General features: G+C 39.6%; 1 protein-coding gene across 1 annotated transcript in view; it reads right to left on the minus strand.

The window, feature by feature from the left end:
• LOC132179680 (copper-transporting ATPase PAA1, chloroplastic) overlaps positions 1-20,604 on the minus strand; it is a gene marked incomplete in the record, with an annotated part of 58,227 nt that overhangs the window by 12,349 nt on the left and 25,274 nt on the right. The window contains 4 exon segments of the mRNA XM_059592436.1: positions 2,271-2,368; positions 4,417-4,549; positions 17,326-17,498; positions 17,597-17,647. Of these exon segments, the coding sequence (XP_059448419.1) occupies positions 2,271-2,368; positions 4,417-4,549; positions 17,326-17,498; positions 17,597-17,647 (455 nt within the window).

A 20,604-nucleotide genomic window follows, 5' to 3' on the forward strand; every position in this document is an offset into this window, starting at 1 on the left:
CTAATCTTCTCTCCATTTTCTCAATAATTGTATCCAAATTTGGCCTTGAAAGGAGCACCCAGAGGGGGCCCAAATATTTCAGGGGCAAAGATGAAATCCTACAACCAAGAATACAAACCAAGCCATTCACATTCAGGCTCAGCACAATACCAACTAGGACCAATTCAGATTTAGCCAAATTGATCTTCAGTCCAGAAGCAACTTAAAAACAAAGGAGAACACATCTTTGGTATCGACAATTATCTGGTGCAGCCCCAGAGGAAGATAAGGAAATCGTCCGCATATAGAAGATGAACAGATTGATAATGAGTCATCATTCCTAGCCCCCCATGAGAAAATGAATAAACGCCCCCCATTCACAATCGTAAACATCATCCAACTCAGAACTTCCATAACAATCACAAAAAGGATGAGGGATAGAGGGTCGTCGTCTCGTCTCAAGCCACGAGAGCTATTGAAAAAGCCATTGGGAGTATCATTAAATCACAATAGAGAACTAAACAGTGGATATTCAGTGCGCAATTCATCTTCGCCCTTTCTCCCCAAATCCACGTCTCGTAACATATATAACAAGGAAATCGCGACTAACATGGTCGTAGGCCTTCTCTAAATCCAATTTACATAACACTTCTGGCTCTCCAGATTTGAGACGACTATCCATGCATTCATTGGCGATGAGAACGGAATCTAGGACCTGACAACCTTTGATAAACGCATTCTAAGACTTCAAAATGATGTTTTCCAAAACAGTTTTCAATCAGTTAGCCAGACCCTTCAGTTTTATTTTATAGATGCCACTAACTAGACTAATAGGGAGAAAATATTTAACCTCAACAGCCGCTACTTTCTTAGGAATAAGGGAAATGGCAGGCGCATCAAACTTTTCTAGAACATACCACACTCATGGAACTCAAGAAAGAGTTTCATATAGATCAAACTCATGACGAGCATAATAAGAGTTTGCTCACTGATAGGATGACAAAGGACCTGGATCATTCTCATACATAATGAAACCAATAAATTAAACATTAATTAAATGGTGCAACTCAGCTACTATACCACACAACAGAGAATTTATTCCATGATATCGCTGCATTTCACTATCCTGATGCCAAACAAATCGAATAACCTTAAACTTGCCATCCAAGTTTGTTGCTGTTTGACGAACATCCACTCTTCAGGTAGTAAATCACCAAAAAGTGGTAGCAAATCACCAAAAAGTGGTAGAGATTAAGTTAGAATGAGCTTCAAATAGAACTTCTAAAACACCCTCTGTCCCATTTTCTTTGTCCACCATTCCTTTTTTGGATGTCTTAAGAATGCTTGTCCACTGTGCAAAGTTTGTCATATGTCCAAAAGCACTATTATATTCACTAAGGAATAGAAAATTTATTTGAACTCATATAGCTTAAGAAATCTTTAAAAAAAAGTTTAACAGTGTCATTTGAATGCAATAACAGAATGGTTTTCTAAAATAGTCTGGTTCCAAAAGATGGGCAAACAAAATGTGACAAAATAGTAGTATTTGCAAAGCAAAGGAAAAAATGGGAGGCAGAGAGAGAAGAAGAAGAAAACAAAAAACAAGTGTCACAAAGTAATCAAGTAGATGCAGAATAGCAGATGGCATGTAGAGCAGAATCCATACAGGGCTAGGACATTACGTGATACATGAATTGTTGAAGTCTTGATTACATAATTGAATTTATCACTTCTTATTAACTTAAACTTTTGGGATAAGTGATAGTTTAACATGGTATCAGAGCCAGAAATCTTGAGTTCGAACCCTAACTCCGTCAATTCACCCTCACCCCCCCAATTTAAATTAAATATTTTATGGGTATCACCTATTAAAAAAAAAAAAATTGAGCCCACACGTAAGGGGGGTTTTAAAGTTTTGATTAAATAATTAAATTTATGTATTCCTTATCAGCTTAAGCTATTAGAATAAATGGTAATTTAATATGGTATCAGAGCAAAATGTTTTGAGCTCGAACCTTATTTCAGTTATTCATCCCCATTTTAATTAAACATTCTACATGTTGGGCCTCAACTATTAAAAAATGAAGTTTTAACCCACACGTGAGGGAGAGTGCTAAAATATTGATTATATGATTAAATTTATCTCTTCCTCTCAGCTTAAACTTTTGGGATAAGTTGTAGTTTAACATGAATATTCATTGCTATAAACCTGAATGCAATGAAAAGGATTGAAGTATTTTCTACAGCAAATCACTGTCACATGTAATAAAAAGGACAAATGACTGCAATACCTTCGAACCCAGTCCAACGTGCCAACAGAGACCTTTTTGTTCCCAATAATGGCTACTGTACCAGACCCAGGTTCTTCCATGAATGTTCCATCCACCACCTACAAAAATAGCTTCTTAGACAAGAAAATAAAGAAATAAACAAGAAGCATAATTTCATTAAAATAAAATGATGACTGATAAAGCTTAAAAACCAACAATGCATGTCCTATAAACCACATAAACCTGTTCACGAACCCTGTAATGACAATTAGAAAACCAAAAACATACAAAAAATAGACAAAACAAAGATACCAAACAGCCGAATGAAGGGTGGACTGAAGCCCATCTGAGCCGAACTTTTAAGAAAAATCAACTTGATTTCTCCCATGGACTTCTCTAAACCTTCAAAAGCCCTCTTGTTTCCCTCACCAAATGCACTACATAAGACATGAAGCAGTTTCTCTGCTTGTCACTAGGCTCCAGCCACCCTCGAACTTTGGTTAACTCAGCATTGATTTAGGCATAAGCAAATGCATCCCAGTTAGTGTAAAAACCAAATAATCATGGAAGAGCAAATGATCAGTTCCATCATCCTTGCACGTGTAACACCAACTAAGAATACAATTCTTAGTGTAATGCAAATTATCATCCGTCAAATTGTGTCCTAAGAAAAGAGACCATAGAACGAGTTCTTGCACACCAAATACTCTTCTACAGAAAATTATTATCTGCCTAAATGGAACAGAAAAAACCAACAATTCTGCTCAACTTCCACCTTAAAGTATGCTTCCAACTCCACTCATCTATAAAGCATAAAGAATTAGTAGAAGAGAATCACAGTATTCTACCCCCAATCTTGAACTGATAGTTGGCTAGTATGCCTGTATAGATTAAATCATTTGATACTCAACAGGAATGTTGGATCCTGGTGGTGGCCAGAGGGTGCAATTGCAATGACTTTGTGTGTGGCTAAACCTTTGGGAAAGAAAATAAGATTGTATTTTCATGTGATAATTAAGGTTGGTAGTAGCTGCCTGAAAGTTTTCAGATCTGATTGTCGAACAATGTTAAGGTTAAATTCAAGTGGAAGTATTTTGGGGGCCTGAGAAATGTACTGCTCAAAGTGTGCATGGACACATCACAGATAAAATACTAAAGGTCATAAACAATAGGTTTGAGAGAAAATAATGGCACAGATAGAAATAGATGAGGTTCAATCATCGGAGAAGTTACTTCTGAAGGGAACCAAAAATGCAGCGGTGGAGCAATTAATTGGGTGTTAGCCTAATCAAGTTACTCATTTTTTAAGAAAATAATGCTGAGGTTAATACAGAAGAGACCAGTAGAGAAGAGAACAAAGACACAGCATAGCATAATAAAGAAGAGGACTTTATCAAAGAAAATGACTATGAATAAGAAGATAAATGATATAGCTCAGCAAGCTTAGAAGAAAACAAACAAAAGAAAACGGGAAAAAGAATGGGTAGATAGTGCATATCGAGAAAGATTTCTGTCCATTTTGTAAATCCTGGATTTAGTTCTGTTGTTTCTTAATTTTACTTGGGTTCTAATTGTCGTTAGATGGGGTTTTAGCGGCCTATGGAGCTGAATTGCCCTTTCTTTCTTGTGTTTGCCTAATGTCTTGGGTCTAACATGTTTTCCTTCTTGGTCTTAAAATTCTACGGTCCCAAGCTTGGTAGGTTTCTTGTAGCCTACATCATTACAAACATATACACACACACACATTACATAAATAAAGAAGAAAAAAAAAAGAACTGCTCCCTCAATCCAGAAGAATAATTTTACAAGCCTTCTCCAAATACACCTAAAACAACTTACATGAATTTCTCAAAATCATTTATAAGTTTACCCCAAAACAATAGCAAAATTATAGAAGTTGAGATGTTATAATATTGTCCACTGCTGCTAAGAGTTAAACTTGAAAGAAGATCAAGTCTAGCAATTTATGGTTCACGTCATAATATTCCAAATTAAATAAATTTGAAAAATTAAACAACAGTTGGATGGACTACATATGATATACATTTAAAAAGAATTTAAAGGAAAGGTAAATGGAAAATGCACATTCATCAAGCTGGACTGTAAAGAAGTTAAAAAGAAAGGCTAAATGGAAAACACACGTTCATCAAGCCACATAAGAATGTACCTTTGCATTCTGACCATTAAAAGCCCGAGCAGCTTCCACAATTGCTTTCCCAACTGGATGAACTGTATTTGACTCTACTCCAGCAGCTAACTTCAGAACCTCAACTTCGGACCAGGTATGATGGGAATTTTCACTGTATCAGAACAAGCAGCTCATTGTTATCTTAATTGGCAAAACCTAGTGATCAATGACATTCTCCTTATTTTCCGATGTATCATCTTTCTTCAATGAACATTTAAGTGACTCCATATGTATCTATAGAATTCACTTATATTTTAAACAAGCCTAGCAGTTTTCTTATACCTTTCAGTGATTCTTAGCCCCATAAACTTCTAAAGACCTATTCACTATGGAGTTCAGAGTTAGTCTTTGTGTAATATGCTAGCATCAAAGGAAATTAACTGAACAGGTTCAAAATACTCAATCATTATCGCTATTTGGACGCATTACTGAAATAGTAAAATACTCACCGACACAAGACAAGTGACCATATGAACGTCATAACTTATTTATTAATTCATAATTTAAACTCTAGCGTCAAATGGTTCTAAAGCTTATGATTATGTACAGGAAAATGCAAAATGAGAAGTGATAATGAATTCCCATTGTATAATCAGATTTATTTGAAGAAAATAATCCTAATAGAACATATTCAAGGTTTTATGAAAACAGCATAAAATTTACTTTTCTCATCACGTTTTTGTGAAATGCAACCATAAATTATAGAAATCAAGAAACTGGATTCTTGAGCAATATAATAGATAGAAACAAATGACAAAGACTCTACTAGGAGAGGAAGTCCCACATCCAAGAAAAAGAGCTACCTAATACAGATAAACATCACCTTTTTTGGGTACACAAATGAGTCTCAATGCTTTTTGATGGTACTATATCATAATTAGTGAAGTAATTACCTAAACAGATCACCAAAAAAACAAAAAATAAAATTAAAAGCTAAAATAATACAATAGATTTTATCAACAATAAAAACAGAATAGTGATTCAATACACCTAAGCACCTTTCAAGTTAAAACAACTAAATTTACCCTTGCCTAATAGCTTGAAGTTTTTGGAATAGTGGTAATCAATCATAGTATCATAACAGAAGGTCCTGTGTTTAAACCTTGCTAATCTCTACTTACCTTTCATTTTAGTTAAATAGCCCACATATTAGACCTTAATCGTCAAAGGAAATCCTAAACACACTTATGAGGGAGAGTGTTAAAAGAATTGTTAGAAGAATGTATTAGGGTTTGAGGGTAGTTTAGCTATTGTCATATTTCTTTAAGTTTATATAATAATATGTTTGAGGTTGGCTACGTAACATTGAACGAGCCTCCTCTTTTCTCTAACCTTCTTCATGCAAACCTCCCAACATGGTATCAGAGCCTAGGGTTTATACATTTTCTTGATATTGTGTATTTCTCTTCAATATTTTTTTCCCTTCTCCCTCCTATATTTTCTTTTTTCTCTCTCGCCCCATTCGTCTTGCTACTGCTCGAAGAAATTTGTATTATTGGGCTTCATGCCCATGATAGGAGATGGCGCCGAGTTCACTGTCACCAATGATGTGATCCCACTGTCATCTCCAGGATTGGATTTGGATTTGTTGTTGTTGGCAGAATTGGTGTAGTAGTCGTCTTTGGTGGTTGGTTGGTGTAGTCAGCCAATTTTGTATGTGGTGGCTGGTACTCTTTGCAGTTGCCGGAGACAGGTGTTGGGTGTTGCCGGTTGCTCTATTTCATCGTAGTTGGTGTGTTGTCAGCACGGTTTGAGCATTTTCGACACGGTCTAGGTGTTTTTCGGCACAATCTGGGTGTCACAGGCATGGTTTGGGTGTCATTGGCACTGTCTAGCTGGTCTCCAACGATTTTTCGAAGAAGAAGATGGGCGTTTGGTTCCAAGTGTTTGCTGTTGCGTATTCGGAATAAGGATATCCCAACCTCAAACTGTAAGGCTGTTCGTGTTTTGGTTTCCACTGGTCCAATCCGGTTCACCACGGTTCTGTTTTGCCTCCAGTTCAGACCATTTTACAGACGGTTCAGGTGATTCTACAGCTGGTTCAGTCCAGTTCAGACTGGTTTGCAACCAGTTCAGGTAAGTTTTTTGACATTTCTCTCGGCTCACAATGGTTCAGACCTATTTTGCTGAAATTCAATCTGGTCCAGGTCAGTTTTTGACAACTTTTCTCGGTTCTGCCACGGTTTGAGTTGTTTTCAGTTGACATAAGTCGCTTTCAGCAAGTTTTGCTTCAATTTGGGGGTGTTTTGTTTGTTTTTTTTTTTTTTTTTTTGCCTATTTCTACTTGTTATTTCGTTCTTTTTTTTTTTTTTTATAAGTAATAATGCATTAAGAGCGCAGAGGGGCGCAACCCAAGTACACTTTGGTGGGATCTTGTCGTTATTTGCATCTTGATACCACATTATGGCCTCTAACTCAGATTTAATTACTTCTGCTTCTATGGATTCTGCTCCTATGACATATGTGAAACTAAATGGCAAAAGTCATGTCTTATTGGTCACGATCTATGGAAGTATACTTGCGAGGGAAAGGTCTGTATTCTCACTTGCAATCCGGGCAGCCTCCGGAAAATACCTCCACGAGCCTTTGGGACCATCCCAACAATCAAATTATATCTCTTATGTTGAACAGTATTGTGCCCAACATCGGATCCTCATGTCTCTATCTTCCTATTGTAAAAGCAATTTGGGATCATCTCCAGCATATTTACTTTGGCATGGGGAACATCACTCGAATTTATGAGATGTGTAAACAATACTTTGGGCTTGAGCAAGGTAATCAAACTGTAGATAAGTACTACAATCAAGTTGTCGCCATTTGTAAGGAGAGAGACATGTATCAACCACTCTCCACTGACTTGAAGAAAATGGAAAAGCAACGTCAAGATGTGGATGTGGTTCGGTTCCTTCTTGGCTTGAAACCTAAGTATGAGTATGTTCATGCGCAGATTTTCGGTGGTTCCGACCTCCAATTGCTTCCTGAGGCTTTTTCTTAGCTTCAGTGTGCTACTATCTCTGATCATGGTTCTCTGTTGAGCACGGAACGTAATGGAGATCGTGCTGCTTTTATTGCTGCCCGTGGTAGTAATGGTAGTTCCCGTGGGGGACGTGGCAATCGAGGTGGTTGTGGTTTTCGTGGTGGACAAGATTATTGGTGCAGTGGTTGCATTGGAGGCTATGGGCCTCGCAAATGCACTCATTGTGCTCGTAGTAACCATTTTGTGGTTTCTTGTTGGGATTTACATGGCACACCATCTGGGTTTGCCAATCAGGTTGCTTCTCACGAGGATTCTCCAGTCCCATCTGCACCACTTGTTAGTTCGAGCTCAAACTTCGAGAATGATCTGATCTCCATTCCAAAAGATGAGTATGCTCGGTTCTTAGCCCATAAGCGGGTATCTTCCTCTTCTACTGCTACTCTAGCTCAGTCAGGTACTGCATCTCACTATCTTTTATCCTCCACTAGCGACCCGTGGGTTATCGATTCTAGTGCCAATAAACATATGACTAGTTTGTCTACTTCCCTTTGTGATTATCATCCTATTGCTACACCTAAAAGTGTCACCTTAGCTAATGGTTCCCTCTCCAAAGTGGTCAGCTTGGGCACTATCCATCCGAGTCCTGATATTGAGTTGTTGTCTGTTCTACATGTTCCTAGTTTTCCTTTTAATTTGTTATCTATTAGTAAAATTACAAAAGCCCTTAATTGTTCTGTTAGTTTTTACCATTTTTTGTGCATTTTTCAGGATGATTGGTATGGGGTATGAAGTTGATGGATTATATTAGATCTAGCACCTATATGTCCCTCTCGTGCTTTGCAGTCGTCAGCCTCCACTCCTCAATGGCGTATTAGTCTTAGTCATCCTTCCTTTTCTACGTTGAAGCATCAAGTCTTGAGTCTTCATCATAAGTTGTCTGTGCCTTGTGAAGCTTTTCAGCTTAGTTAGCATCATTATGTCTCATTTCCATCACGAGTTGTTCTTAGGGCTTCTAGTCCTTTTGAGTTAATTCATTCTAATGTATGGGGTCCCATTAATACAGCATCCAATAAATTTCACTATTTTGTGACTTTTGTGGATGATTTTTCCTGTATGACATGGTTAATTTTAATGAAAAACCGTTCCGAATTATTTTCTATTTTTCAAATCTTTCGCCATATGATTAAGACTCAATTTGCTTAGAAAATCTGTATCTTGCATTTTGATAATGCTAAAGAATATGCATCTCATTCTTTTGCCTCTTATTTGTTTGATAAAGGCACTATCCATTAAACCTCATGTGTTTACACTCCACAACAAAATGGTGTGGCTGAATGCAAGAATCGTCATTTATTGGATGTTGCACATTGTCTCTTGTTTCATATGCATGTTCCCAAACAATTTTTGACTAATGTTCTCACTGCTTGTTATTTCATTAATAGGATGCCCTCCTTGGTCTTAGAAGGTGCCTCTCCTCATTCTCTTTTATATCCTTCTTCATCATCGTTCTCCTTGCCACTAAAGGTCATAATTTGGCTCTTGGTTTTGATAAGCATGACCCTCGTGCTACTAAATGTGTCTTTTTTGGGTATTCCACAACCCAGAAGGGCTACTGTTGCTACAGTTCGGTTCTTCGACGCTACTTCACTTGCGCTGATGTCACCTTTGTTGAGTCTCTCCCTTATTTTCCTGCTATTACTTCTTTGAGTGACTCTTCTCTTGAATTTGATGCCGCGTCTCTTCTGCTACCTGTCCCCCTTCTCTCTGAGCCTGACTCTGCTTCTCCTCTTGTCCTCTTGCCTCCCCACTCGCCTGCTCCACTTCAGGTTTATCAGAGTCGGCCTCGACCATCTGCTCGTGCTCTGCCACCATCATCCTTATCATCTCCAGATCCAACGCCCCCACCTCCATCCGACTACTTGCTTATTGCCATATGGAAAGGTAAACGTTCTTGCACTACCCAACATCCTATCAGTCAGTTTGCATCCACTAGTTCTTTATCTCCTTCATTTTCTTTTTTTGTTTCCCATCTCTCTAGTGTTTCCATTCCTAAGACAGTGCAGGCCACATTATTTGACTCTGGTTGAAGGCAAACTATGGAATTGGAAATGAAGGCGTTGCATCATAATGGGACGTGTGAGCTTGTTCCCTTACCAACTAATAAGAAGATTGTTGGTTGCAAATGGGTCTACACGGTTAAGTTTCATCCTGATGGTTCTGTTGAACAGTTGAAAGCTTGGTTGGTTGCTAAGGGTTATACGCAAACATATTGTATTGATTACAATGACACTTTTTCTCCGGTAGCTAAAATTAATTATGTTTGTGTTCTTATTTCCTTGGCTATTAATCTTGATTGGCCGTTGCTTCAACTGGATGTCAAAAATGCATTTTTACATGGGGACTTGTGTGAGGTAATTTATATGGAGCAACCACCTGGGTTTGTTGCACATTCTTCGACGGTAATCTTGTAACTTGGAAGAGTAAGAAACAGACGGTGGTGGTACGAACTAATGCTAAAGCAGAGTACAGGGCAATGGCTCATATAGCTACAGAGTTGACATGGTTACAGCATTTTCTTTAGAAGATTGGTTTCTCAGCTCCTACTCCTATCCTGTTATCTTGTGATAACCAGGCTGCTATACATTGTTTTTTTTTTTTTGATAGGTAATAACCAAGCTGCTTTACATATTGCATCTGACAGAGTGTTTCATGAAAGGATTAAACATATTGAGGTCGATTGTCATTATGTCCATGACAAAATACTCGAAGAGCTGTATGTACAGCATTCATGAAGTATGGAGACCAGTTAGCTAATATGTTTACAAAATCTTTATGTTGTAAAATTCCCGGTAGACTCCTATAAGGGAGTCTGTTCCCTATATGTAGGGAATATGTCCAAAAAATCACAAAAAATGTCCTACAGCAGATTCCCTAAATGGTTCCTTAAACCATCAGATGCTACAGTAGAACCCAATGTATTGGGTTCTACTGTAGCGATCCATATGATTATTATATTAAAAAAAAAAAATTCTCTCTCCTCTCTCCTCTCTCCTCTCACGTCTCTCTCTCCCACCTCACCAAACGGCCGGACGACACCGAGGTCCTCCACCAGTCAAGCGCCATGTTCTCTCTCACCCAGGTCCTTGCTCTTCCATAAAAGCTTGGTGTTTTTCATCAGGGACCTCTTTACCAGGTTGCAAATCAGGGGATCGAGTTCAAGAACAAATCTCTGGAGTCCTTGCTTCACCTCCTTGGCAGGGATGAAAAATCCTCAAGCTTGGTTGCCAAAGAAGGATTCACTTGCTGGATTTTAACCACAACTGGGGCCTCTGCTTTGTGTTTGAAAAAGGGGGTCTGGGGCCTCTGCTTCAGATTCTCGAACACCGCCGATCCCATCGGAAAGAATGAAACTGAGGGAGAGAGAGAAAAACGAAATGGAACGGAAAATCATCGGAGCGAAGAAAATCAAATCCAAAAAATTAAAAGAATCCAAAAAAAATCAAATCTACCTCTTTTGGATTCTGAAAATCTCTACCTCTTTTGGATTCTGAAAATCAAATCCAAAAAAATGAAACAGAACCTTCGGAGGGAAGAAAATATGATGGAGAGAGAGAAAGTTTGTTTAATAAATTAAAAGAATAAAATAAAAAAAGTAAAATAAAAATAATAATATTTTAATACTATTGGGAATGATTAAGGGAAGCTATTGTGGTGTATTTTGACATAGGGAAGCAAAAAGGAGTTTGGATCCTTAAATTTAGGGAAAATGATGAGGAAGCTGCTGGGAATGCTCTGTAACCAGTTAGAATTTATTTGTTCCAAGCTGGGTCTATATGATATATATGCTCCAGCTTGAGGGGGACTATTAGAAGAATGTATTAGGCTTTGAGGGTAATTTAGTCATTTTCGTATTTCTTTAAGCTTATATAATAATATGTTTGAGGTTGGCCACGTAACATTGAACAAGCCTCCTCTTATTTTTTGATAAGTAATGATGATATAAAAAGCGCAAAGGGGCGCAACCCACATACACGGGAAGTATAAACAGAGAGCGCCTAGGAGGGAGAGAAATGAAAAAGAAAATCAGAAAAAACTAATCACTAAGAGCATTCCAAATGGAGGAGCCATATTTTTATGTAAAATAGCTTCTAAAAACTCACTTTTATCTAGTTTAGCTAAGCCATTTTTAAATGTCTCTACATCCGATTAGCTATATTTCTATCTATTCTATTAAAATATTATTAAAAGTAAGAAAGTTTTGGAAAAAAGAGAACATGTGAAAGGAAAAATGGGAAAATTTTTGGGAAAAGAGAACTTGCAGAGAAAAAGTAGGAAAATATTTGAGAAAAAAAGAAAACATGTGAAAGAAACAATGAAAAATAAAATAGCTCCCTTGAAAAGTGCTGCTACATTTAGCTTTTTTTTTTAGCTCTTCCAATCAAATATCCATTTTACATTTTCTTTTGGCTAATCCAATGCAGGGGGTTTTTTGAACATTTAAAGAGCCATTTTAAATAAAAATAGTATTTGACTCTTCCATTGAGAATGCTCTAAAGGAGCTACCCAAGCGGCTGTCCAAGAGTAAAGAGTAAAGAAGAAAAAATGAGTCAATTCATCTATGGTCCTAGTGGAATTTTCAAAACATCTAGCATTTCTTTCATGCCAAATACACCACATAAGACATAGAGGAATCATCTTTCACACAACTGCGCTTCGAGATCGTCCTCCCAACCACCAGCTTCACCCTGCAAGGCATGACCTAATGCAACCCAAACCGCTTAAAAATCGTGTGCCAAAGAGCACTTGCGAGCTCACAGTGGAGAAGAAGATGATCGACTGACTCTCCGGTCTTCTTGCACATACAACACCACTCCACTACCACTATGTTCCTCTTACGCAACGTATCATGAGTCAAAATTTTGCCTAGGACCGCAGTCCACCCAAAAAAAGCCACTTGCTGAGGCGCCTTAGTACGCCAGATGCTCTTCCAAAGAAACTCCTCTTGATTAGAAATGGACAAGGCCTTGTAGAACGACTTAGCCTCGAACTTGCCCTTCTTGGATGAGGACCAGCAAATACGATCTACACTGCCTAGGGAAACCTTGTAAGAATACAACCGATCAAAAAAAGGAGAAACCAAGTCCATCTCCCAATCTTGGACCGATCGTACAAAAATGACATTCCACTCAACAACCCCATTCCTCCCAGTAAAATTATCCTTCACCCAAGCTTCTTTGTGTCTAGCGATACTGAATAAGGACGGGAAGGTTTGCTTCAAAGAATTGTCCCCACACCAAATATCATGCCAGAAACGAACTTTCGAACCCTCCCTCACCTCAAACCGAATACCTTTGGCAAAAAAATTCCACCCTTTACGAATATGCTTTCATAGACCCACACCATGAGAACCCGAAGCCTCCTTCATGCACCACCCACCTTCTTGGTCTTCATACTTAGCTTTGATCAACTTACACCAAAGAGCCCCGGTCTCATTTGCGTATCTCCAAAGCCATTTCCCCAAAAGAGCTTGATTAAACTGGTGCAACTTCCGAATGCCAAGACCACCATAGCGTAGAGGGCGGCAGACTTGGTTCCAACTTACAAGATGCAACTTGGGCTCATCTCCCATTCCTCCCCACAAGAAATTTCTTTGGACTTTCTCAATCCTTTTAGCTACACTTACAGGAATCGGAAACAGAGACAAAAAATAAGTCGGAAGATTAGCCAAAGTGCTCTTAATGAGAGTTAAACGACCTCCTTTAGAAAGATACATTCTCTTCCAACCTGCCATCTGACGCTCTATCTTTCGATCACTTCATTCCACATAGTTGTATCCTTATACAGCGCCCCAAGAGGGAGACCCAAATACTTCATAGGCAACTCGGCAACACTACATCCAAGGATATTAGCTAAAACCCCAATGTTCTCCACCTCACCAATGGCCACAATCTTTGACTTTCCCAGATTCACTCTCAAACCTGAAACAGCTTCAAAACATAAGAGGATGAGATGAACATACCGGATTTGCTCGATAAAATCTTCACAAAAAATCAAAGTATCATCCACAAATAAGGAGTGGGAGACCATCAACTCCGAGAAGACCCTATTTCCTACCGAGAAACCAGTCAAAAGGCCTTGGTCAACTGTTGCATTCACCATCTTACTCAAAGCCTCCATAACAAGCACAAACAATAACAGAGAGAGAGGATCTCCTTGCCGAATTCCCCTCGAACTATTAAAGAACCCTTCCGGAGAACCATTCACAAGAATGGAAAATCTTACTGTCTTAATACACCACTATATCCAAGCCCTCCACCTCTCGCCAAAACCACATCTATGCAGCAAATACAAAACAAAGTCTCAATTTACATGGTCATAGGCCTTTTCCAAATCCAATTTACAAAGAACACCTGGCACCCCTGATTTCATGCAACTATCCACACATTCATTTGCAATGAGAACGGAATCTAGGATTTGCCGACCCCCAATAAAAGCTTTTTGAGAATAGGAAATGACCTTACCCAAAACAGTTCTCATCCTATTGGCAAGAACCTTAGACACAATTTTATACACCCCTCCCACCAGGCTAATGGGCCGAAAGTCCTTCATCTCCACCGCATCTGCCTTTTTCGGAATCAAGGAAATAAAAGTTGCATTCAAGCTCTTCACCAGTTGACGTCTACGATGGAACTCTACGAAAACCGCCATAACATCTTGTTTAATAACACCCCAGCAAGCTTGAAAAAAAGCCATAGAAAAGCCATCTGGACCCGGAGCCTAATCACCATCCATGCCTTTTACCACCTCCCTAACCTCCTTTTCCTCAAAATCTCTTTCTAACCACCTATTATCCCTCCTCATCGATGGACAAAAAAGGCTGGTTATCCATTCTAGGGCGCCAAGTGCTTTGTTCCGAATATAAGCTTTGGTAATACTGCACTATGTGATCTTTTACCTCAGCTGGATCATCGGATAATACGCCATTAATACGAAGCACTTCCACACGATTATACCTTCGATGAGAATTAGCCATCTTGTGGAAGAAGCGAGTATTCAGATCCCCCTCCTTGAGCCACAAAGTTCTCGATTTTTTGCGACAATGAATTTCTTCACACAACAAGATATTCTCCAAATCTTTCAACTCGTCCGCCTTCCGGATCTTCTCCTCCTGATCTAAGCCTCTCGATTCTGCCAACTCATCCAACTCCTGGATACCTCCCAACAACTCCTTTTTCCTCCCAATATCCCCAAAGACCTCCTCATTCCACTTTTTCAAGTCCACTTTAAGAGGTTTCAATTTATTAGCAAGCACAAAACTAGGTAAACCCTCAAACGAATACGACCCCCACCAAGCAGCAACCTTGTCAACAAAACCCTCTGCTTTAAGCCATATATTTTCAAATTTAAAACCCTTCTTACCTTCACAAGGAGTCCCACAGTCCAGTAATAAAGGGAAGTGATCGGAGAGCAGGCGTTGAAGTCTTCTTTGTGACACTGCTGGGTAGTGATCTTCCCAATCCGATGATAGCAAGAACCGGTCAATCCTCGACCAACTCTCATTTTCTTGATTATTAGACATAGTAAATTGACCCCCCATCATCGGAATATCCACCAAATTATTCTTTGAAATGAAGTCCGAGAAATCCATCATGCCCGAAGAATAATAAGAAACACTGAAGCGCTCACTAGGAAAACGTACAATGTTAAAATCCCCGCCAAAACACCAAGGGACCTCCCACACCCTCATCAAACCAGCCAGCTCTTCCCAAAGTGCCCTTCTCTCCACTTCCTCATTCGGCCCATACACTCCTCCAAACGCCCAAACCCAGCTATCCTCCACATTTTGAAAAGAGCAAGCCAAAGTGAAATGCCCCACACAATCCTCCTTACACTCCACTACCCTCCTATCCCACATCATTAACATCCCCCCCGACGAACCATTAGATCCTTTATACTTCCACCCCACATGTTAACCTCCCCAAAGACTATGTATCACCTCTCAGGAGATAGTCTCCATCTTAGTCTCAATCAAACACACTATATCTACTTTCCATTCTTTCAAAAGACCCCTAATGCGCAACCTTTTTTTGAGGGCATTCAACCCTCTCACATTCCATACTACGATATTAAGCTTCATGATCCACCAAAGCGACCCTCTCACATTCCTCAATCTCTTCAAGTCCTTTGAGTGCAGGAACATAGGCAGAAACACTTCCCAAATCAGAATCGTACTGCATTCTAGAAGCTTCAATAGCTTTGAACAAAACCTCCAAGTCCTCCTTATTCCCCTCCTCAGAAACACCAATTTTAGGACAAAATTTGAGGCAATTTTCAACTACCCAGCTGGATGAAATCGTGTCTGACCCTAAATCCTCTAGCCCTACTGTTTCAGAAATTTTGTCCCCATCCATACCTGAATCAGACTCAAAAAACTCCAATTCTGATGTTCGATCTAATCTTTCCTGCCCAAATTGAATCAGCGGACCCAATCTCATTACCTCCCCCTGACGAGCCTGCTGAGCACAATCCCCCACGGCCATCCCAAACTTCCGGCGAGAGGGACTCCCCCTCAGAAGCTGACGTGTGGCCGAAACCGTACCCTCCCCAGCCTCGCCGGTCTGCATAGGCCTCTCCGGTGACCTCTGATGTTCCTCCGGCGACAAAAGCGTCTCCGGCACCCTCTGAGAATTTTCCGGCGTCGGTCCAAGGAGCCCCTTCAACTGCCCAGATGCCGAAACTGAGGCTTCTAGTGAACCCACCAGAGTCTCGTCCCTTCTCTGCGGCCCAACCTTCCTCCTCCTATAAGTCAACAGAGTTTTCCCTTTACCAATGGGCTAAGTCTCCTCCACCGGGCTTACGGGAATTTTTTGACTTGAGTTCTCTCCGGCCAAGAAACCGTTAGCACCCGCCGCAGAAGTGCCGATAGACACCCTAAGAATCCCTTCTGTCGCTGACCCAGTCCCCCCTCCCCCTGTTAGCACTCTATCGGCCAACGACGAACACGCCGGTGAAGGCATGAGAAATCGCGACCCAATCGTGACTTTCTCAGAGGCCGCCGTTGAAGCCAACCCAACTTGAGAATTAAAAACATCTTGAGCTGGGCTAAAACTATAGCCCACACCCGAGCCCACGACACCTTTGGGCTTAAACATCACCTTCTTCTTCACCTTCAGCCTGCTATTGGCCTTTATTAATTTTCCTACCGGCCCAATTTTCTCCTTCTCTTTCAATACAGCCTTCCACTGACCAGGAACTTCCTTATCTCCCGGCCCAAGCCCACTGACCAGCAACTTCCTTTCTCTAACCTTCTTCATGCAAACCTCTCAACAATAATAAAGTAATCAAATTTCTCACTTCCCATTAGCTTAGCCTTGGGGCAATGGTAATTTATTGTTTACAAAGGAATAAACAATGTGTATTCATGCTTAATTGAAATTTACAGCACTGGCTGTTCATTTGACACTAGACCAATCGTGATTAGTTAGATTCCAAACTTGAACAGAATTAATATGATACTATATTCTGAAGTACTAATACAAGTGGATCAAAAAACAAAGAGATGAGATTTCTTTGTCTACTTTCACAGATGAGTGATAGGCTGTTCTTAGATTCCAAACTTGATATGAATTAATATGATACTATATACTGAAGTACTAATACAAGTGGATAATAAAACAAAGAGATGAGATTTCTTTGTCTACTTTTACAGATGAGTGATAGGGTGTTCTTAGGACCTGACAGTTTCACCTCTCTGCAATAAAGGATAACTGTGTGTGCACGTGCACTTTGTTTCTTCTAAAATTGATAATTAAGTCAAACAACACGGACATAAAGTTAAAAAGAGCAATTCTGCACTTAAATGGTCCAGTATTGTTTTTTTTTCCAAAAGAAAAAAACAATCCACACTCAACTTTGAATCTGTGCTTCCAACACGTCCAGGAGTCACAACCTTTGTCACAACAGGTCTGCCAATTGTAAGGGTCCCTGTTTTGTCAAATACAATAGTGTCCACCGTTGAAAACTTCTCTAAGATATTACCACCGCGCCAGAGCATTCCTCTTGTTGCCCCTAATGATGTTCCAACCTGGAAAACGTTCCATGTCAGACAAAATGTGATATCACATATTAGTTCAACCAAATCTCCTATCAAATAAGGAAGTACAGCTTTTACAGATACATTACCAGCACAGCAGTTGGTGTGGCTAAGCCTAGTGCACAAGGGCAAGCAACTACCTGAATTAAGAAAATAGAGTTTTACTTTCTTTCTTTTTTGACAAGTAATCGAATTTCATTATACACCAAAGAGCGCACTCAAGTAGACATGATGTATACAAGAGAAACACTTAACAAGAAGGAAAAAAAACATGGGAAAGAAAGAAAGAAAGAAGTCTTAAAAAACTAGAAATATGAAAACAATCACTGGCAGCCATCCAATGAAAATGGGAGTTGAACAAGGTCTTTAACTTTGCCACCGTCTTCTCAATGTCTTCAAAGCTATGGTCATTTCTTTCTCTCCAAACACACCACATCAGGCATAGTGAAATCATCTTCCAAACAAATTTTCTTTGAAGGCTACCAAACAGGCCGAAGATAGTGAGTTCCATAATACACTAGCTAACTCGTAATGGAATAAAAGATGGTCAATGATTTCCCCAATCTTCTTACACAAGCAACACCAATCAACCACAATGATATGCCGCTTCTTTAAGTTATCTAAACTGATGATCTTACCTAAAGTGACCGACCAAGCGAAGAAAGGCACTCTCAAAGGGGCCTTACTCTGCCAAATACACCTCTCCACCAGAAAAGAGTGCAATTATGGGGGCATTAAGACATTATAGAACAAACTAACCTCAAACCATCCTATCTCAATCTAAAGGAATATAGCTTATCGAAGAACGATGTAAAGAATTCCAACTCTCAATCATGCACCACTCAAACAAAATTTTAAATTGAGATACTGCAAGATTTAAGCGCATATGGAAACCAATGACAATGATGAAAAGTGATATGGCAGACAAATTAAAAATTTGTGTCTAGAAATCCTCATTTACAACAGCAGATGTGAAGTGACTTGCAACAAGATTTCCATTGAATATTTGACAATGCCAGGTTCAGACCCTAAAGAAGTTAATATCGTGCTATCTGACTGGACAAGGCATAGTCAGCTCAAGCTGATTGGGGCATTCAATCAAGAAAAAAAACTCACAAATTACATTGTTTAATAAGAGTTGTCAAAATCAGTAAGGCAGGTAAGAGAATAATACTAAACGAACGTTGTTGTTGAGATTCTACTGAATGTACGTATTTAATTAACAAATCGCGCCCTGTTAGGGAAATGGTTGTGGCGCTATGGAGTTGAGAGAGATACTTGATGGAGGGCTGTGGTGGATGTGTAGTTTGGAAGTGTTTGGGGAGGTTGGTGCTCATTGGAGCCGGGTGGATCTTTTGGGGTGAGGTTATGGAAGAACATTGGAAAGGGCAGGTCACCTTCAAAGGGTTTACTCGGTTTGAGGTGGGGGTTGGGACTAGGGTTCAATTCTGGCATGATTTGTGGTGTGGTAATACGGCTCTCAAGATAGCTTTTCCAAGCTTATTCGGCATTGCCTGTGTCAAGGACGCCTCAGTTGCGGATCATTTGGGGATGCTGGGTGGCTCTAATTAGTGGAATGTTAGTTTTGCAAGAGAGGCTCACGATTGGGAGGTGGATGTTTTGGCCTTTTTTTTCAGGTGTTACATTCTGCTAGAGTGAGTCGAGGGTGTGAAGATAGGTTGTGGTAGAACTCCTCCTATAGAGGCTGTTTTAAGGTCAAGCTCTTTTACACCTCCTTGGCTTATACTGAAGGGAGGGGTTTTCCTTGGAAGAGTGTGTGGCATACAAAAGCTCCTCTGAGGGCGAGTTTCTTTGTGTGGTCAGCGGCTTTGGGCAAAATTCTGATCCTAGATAACCTCAGGAAGCGACAGGTGATTGTAACAAATAGATGTTGTATGTGCAAAAGGAGTGAGGAGACGGTGGATCATCATCTCCTTCATTGCGAGGTTGCCTATGCTCTGTGGCACTTTTTTTGGTCGGTTCGGGTTGTCTTGGGTGATGCCGAGACGGGTTTCGGATTAACTCGCCTGTTGGTGGTCTTCGGGGAGGAGGGGGAGTGCCGCGGTTTGGAAGATGGTGTTTATGGAGAGAAAGGAATAGTAGGTGTTTTGAGGTCTTAGAGGGGACCTTGGAAGACATCTTAGCCTCTTGTTTTCATACTTTGTATCTCTGGACCGTGGCGCATGTCTTTCCGTTGTCGATTACTTATGATGATTTTCTTTTTCGCTTTTCCACTTCTAGTTAGGTGATCCCGTTGTATACTCCCAATTTATTTTGGGGCGCCTTTACGCTTTTAATAAAACAGTTTATTACTTATCAAAAAAAATTTAACAAATAAAATCTAGGAAGTCAGTTATTTGTAAATAGAAAATGTACATTTGCAATTGAAAAGAGCATTAATGGCAAAATTTGATGTTCCCATTTCTTTTATTTTCAGTATGTAGTTATGGACACTAACGTATTGTTTATCTAGTTTAGGACAAGTACAAATCCACAAATACCCACCAGAGTACTAAAACGAATGCTGAAAGTATAAATAGCAATACAATCCATCCCCTCAAACTATGAAAAAGATATTACACAAGCACAGCTTGCTTAAGGTCTCGTAAAAGATTTGATGTTTTAAAATATCTGCAAGTGGTTCTCCTGCCTTCACATAAGGTGGTGTACAAACTAAGACAACACACAATTTCTTCTTAATAAGATATCTGTCCACTTTAATTTACTTGGTTCAATCATGTTAAATTGGATTATGGGCAATGCCAATCACTGCTTAGTTATCACAATACAATCTCCTGGAATCTTTAGAATCATGACCAAGTTCGTTCAACAACATCTTCAACCATGATAAGTTACAAACTTCATGTGTCATGGCTCTAAACTCAACCTTTGTACTAGATCTAGTGACCACTAACCGTTTTTGCTATGCTAGCTTATTAAATTTCCTCCCACAAAAGTGCCACATCCTGAAGTAAACTTCCAATCCACAACTAATCCAACACAATCTGTATCTCCATAAGATTTTATTCTCAAGTGATTATGCATAGAGAACAACAAACATTTGCCGAGTGAGGATTTTAGATGATGAAATCCAATA

This window comes from Corylus avellana, chromosome ca4, assembly GCF_901000735.1.
Source record: "Corylus avellana chromosome ca4, CavTom2PMs-1.0".
Taxonomy (NCBI): domain Eukaryota; kingdom Viridiplantae; phylum Streptophyta; class Magnoliopsida; order Fagales; family Betulaceae; genus Corylus; species Corylus avellana.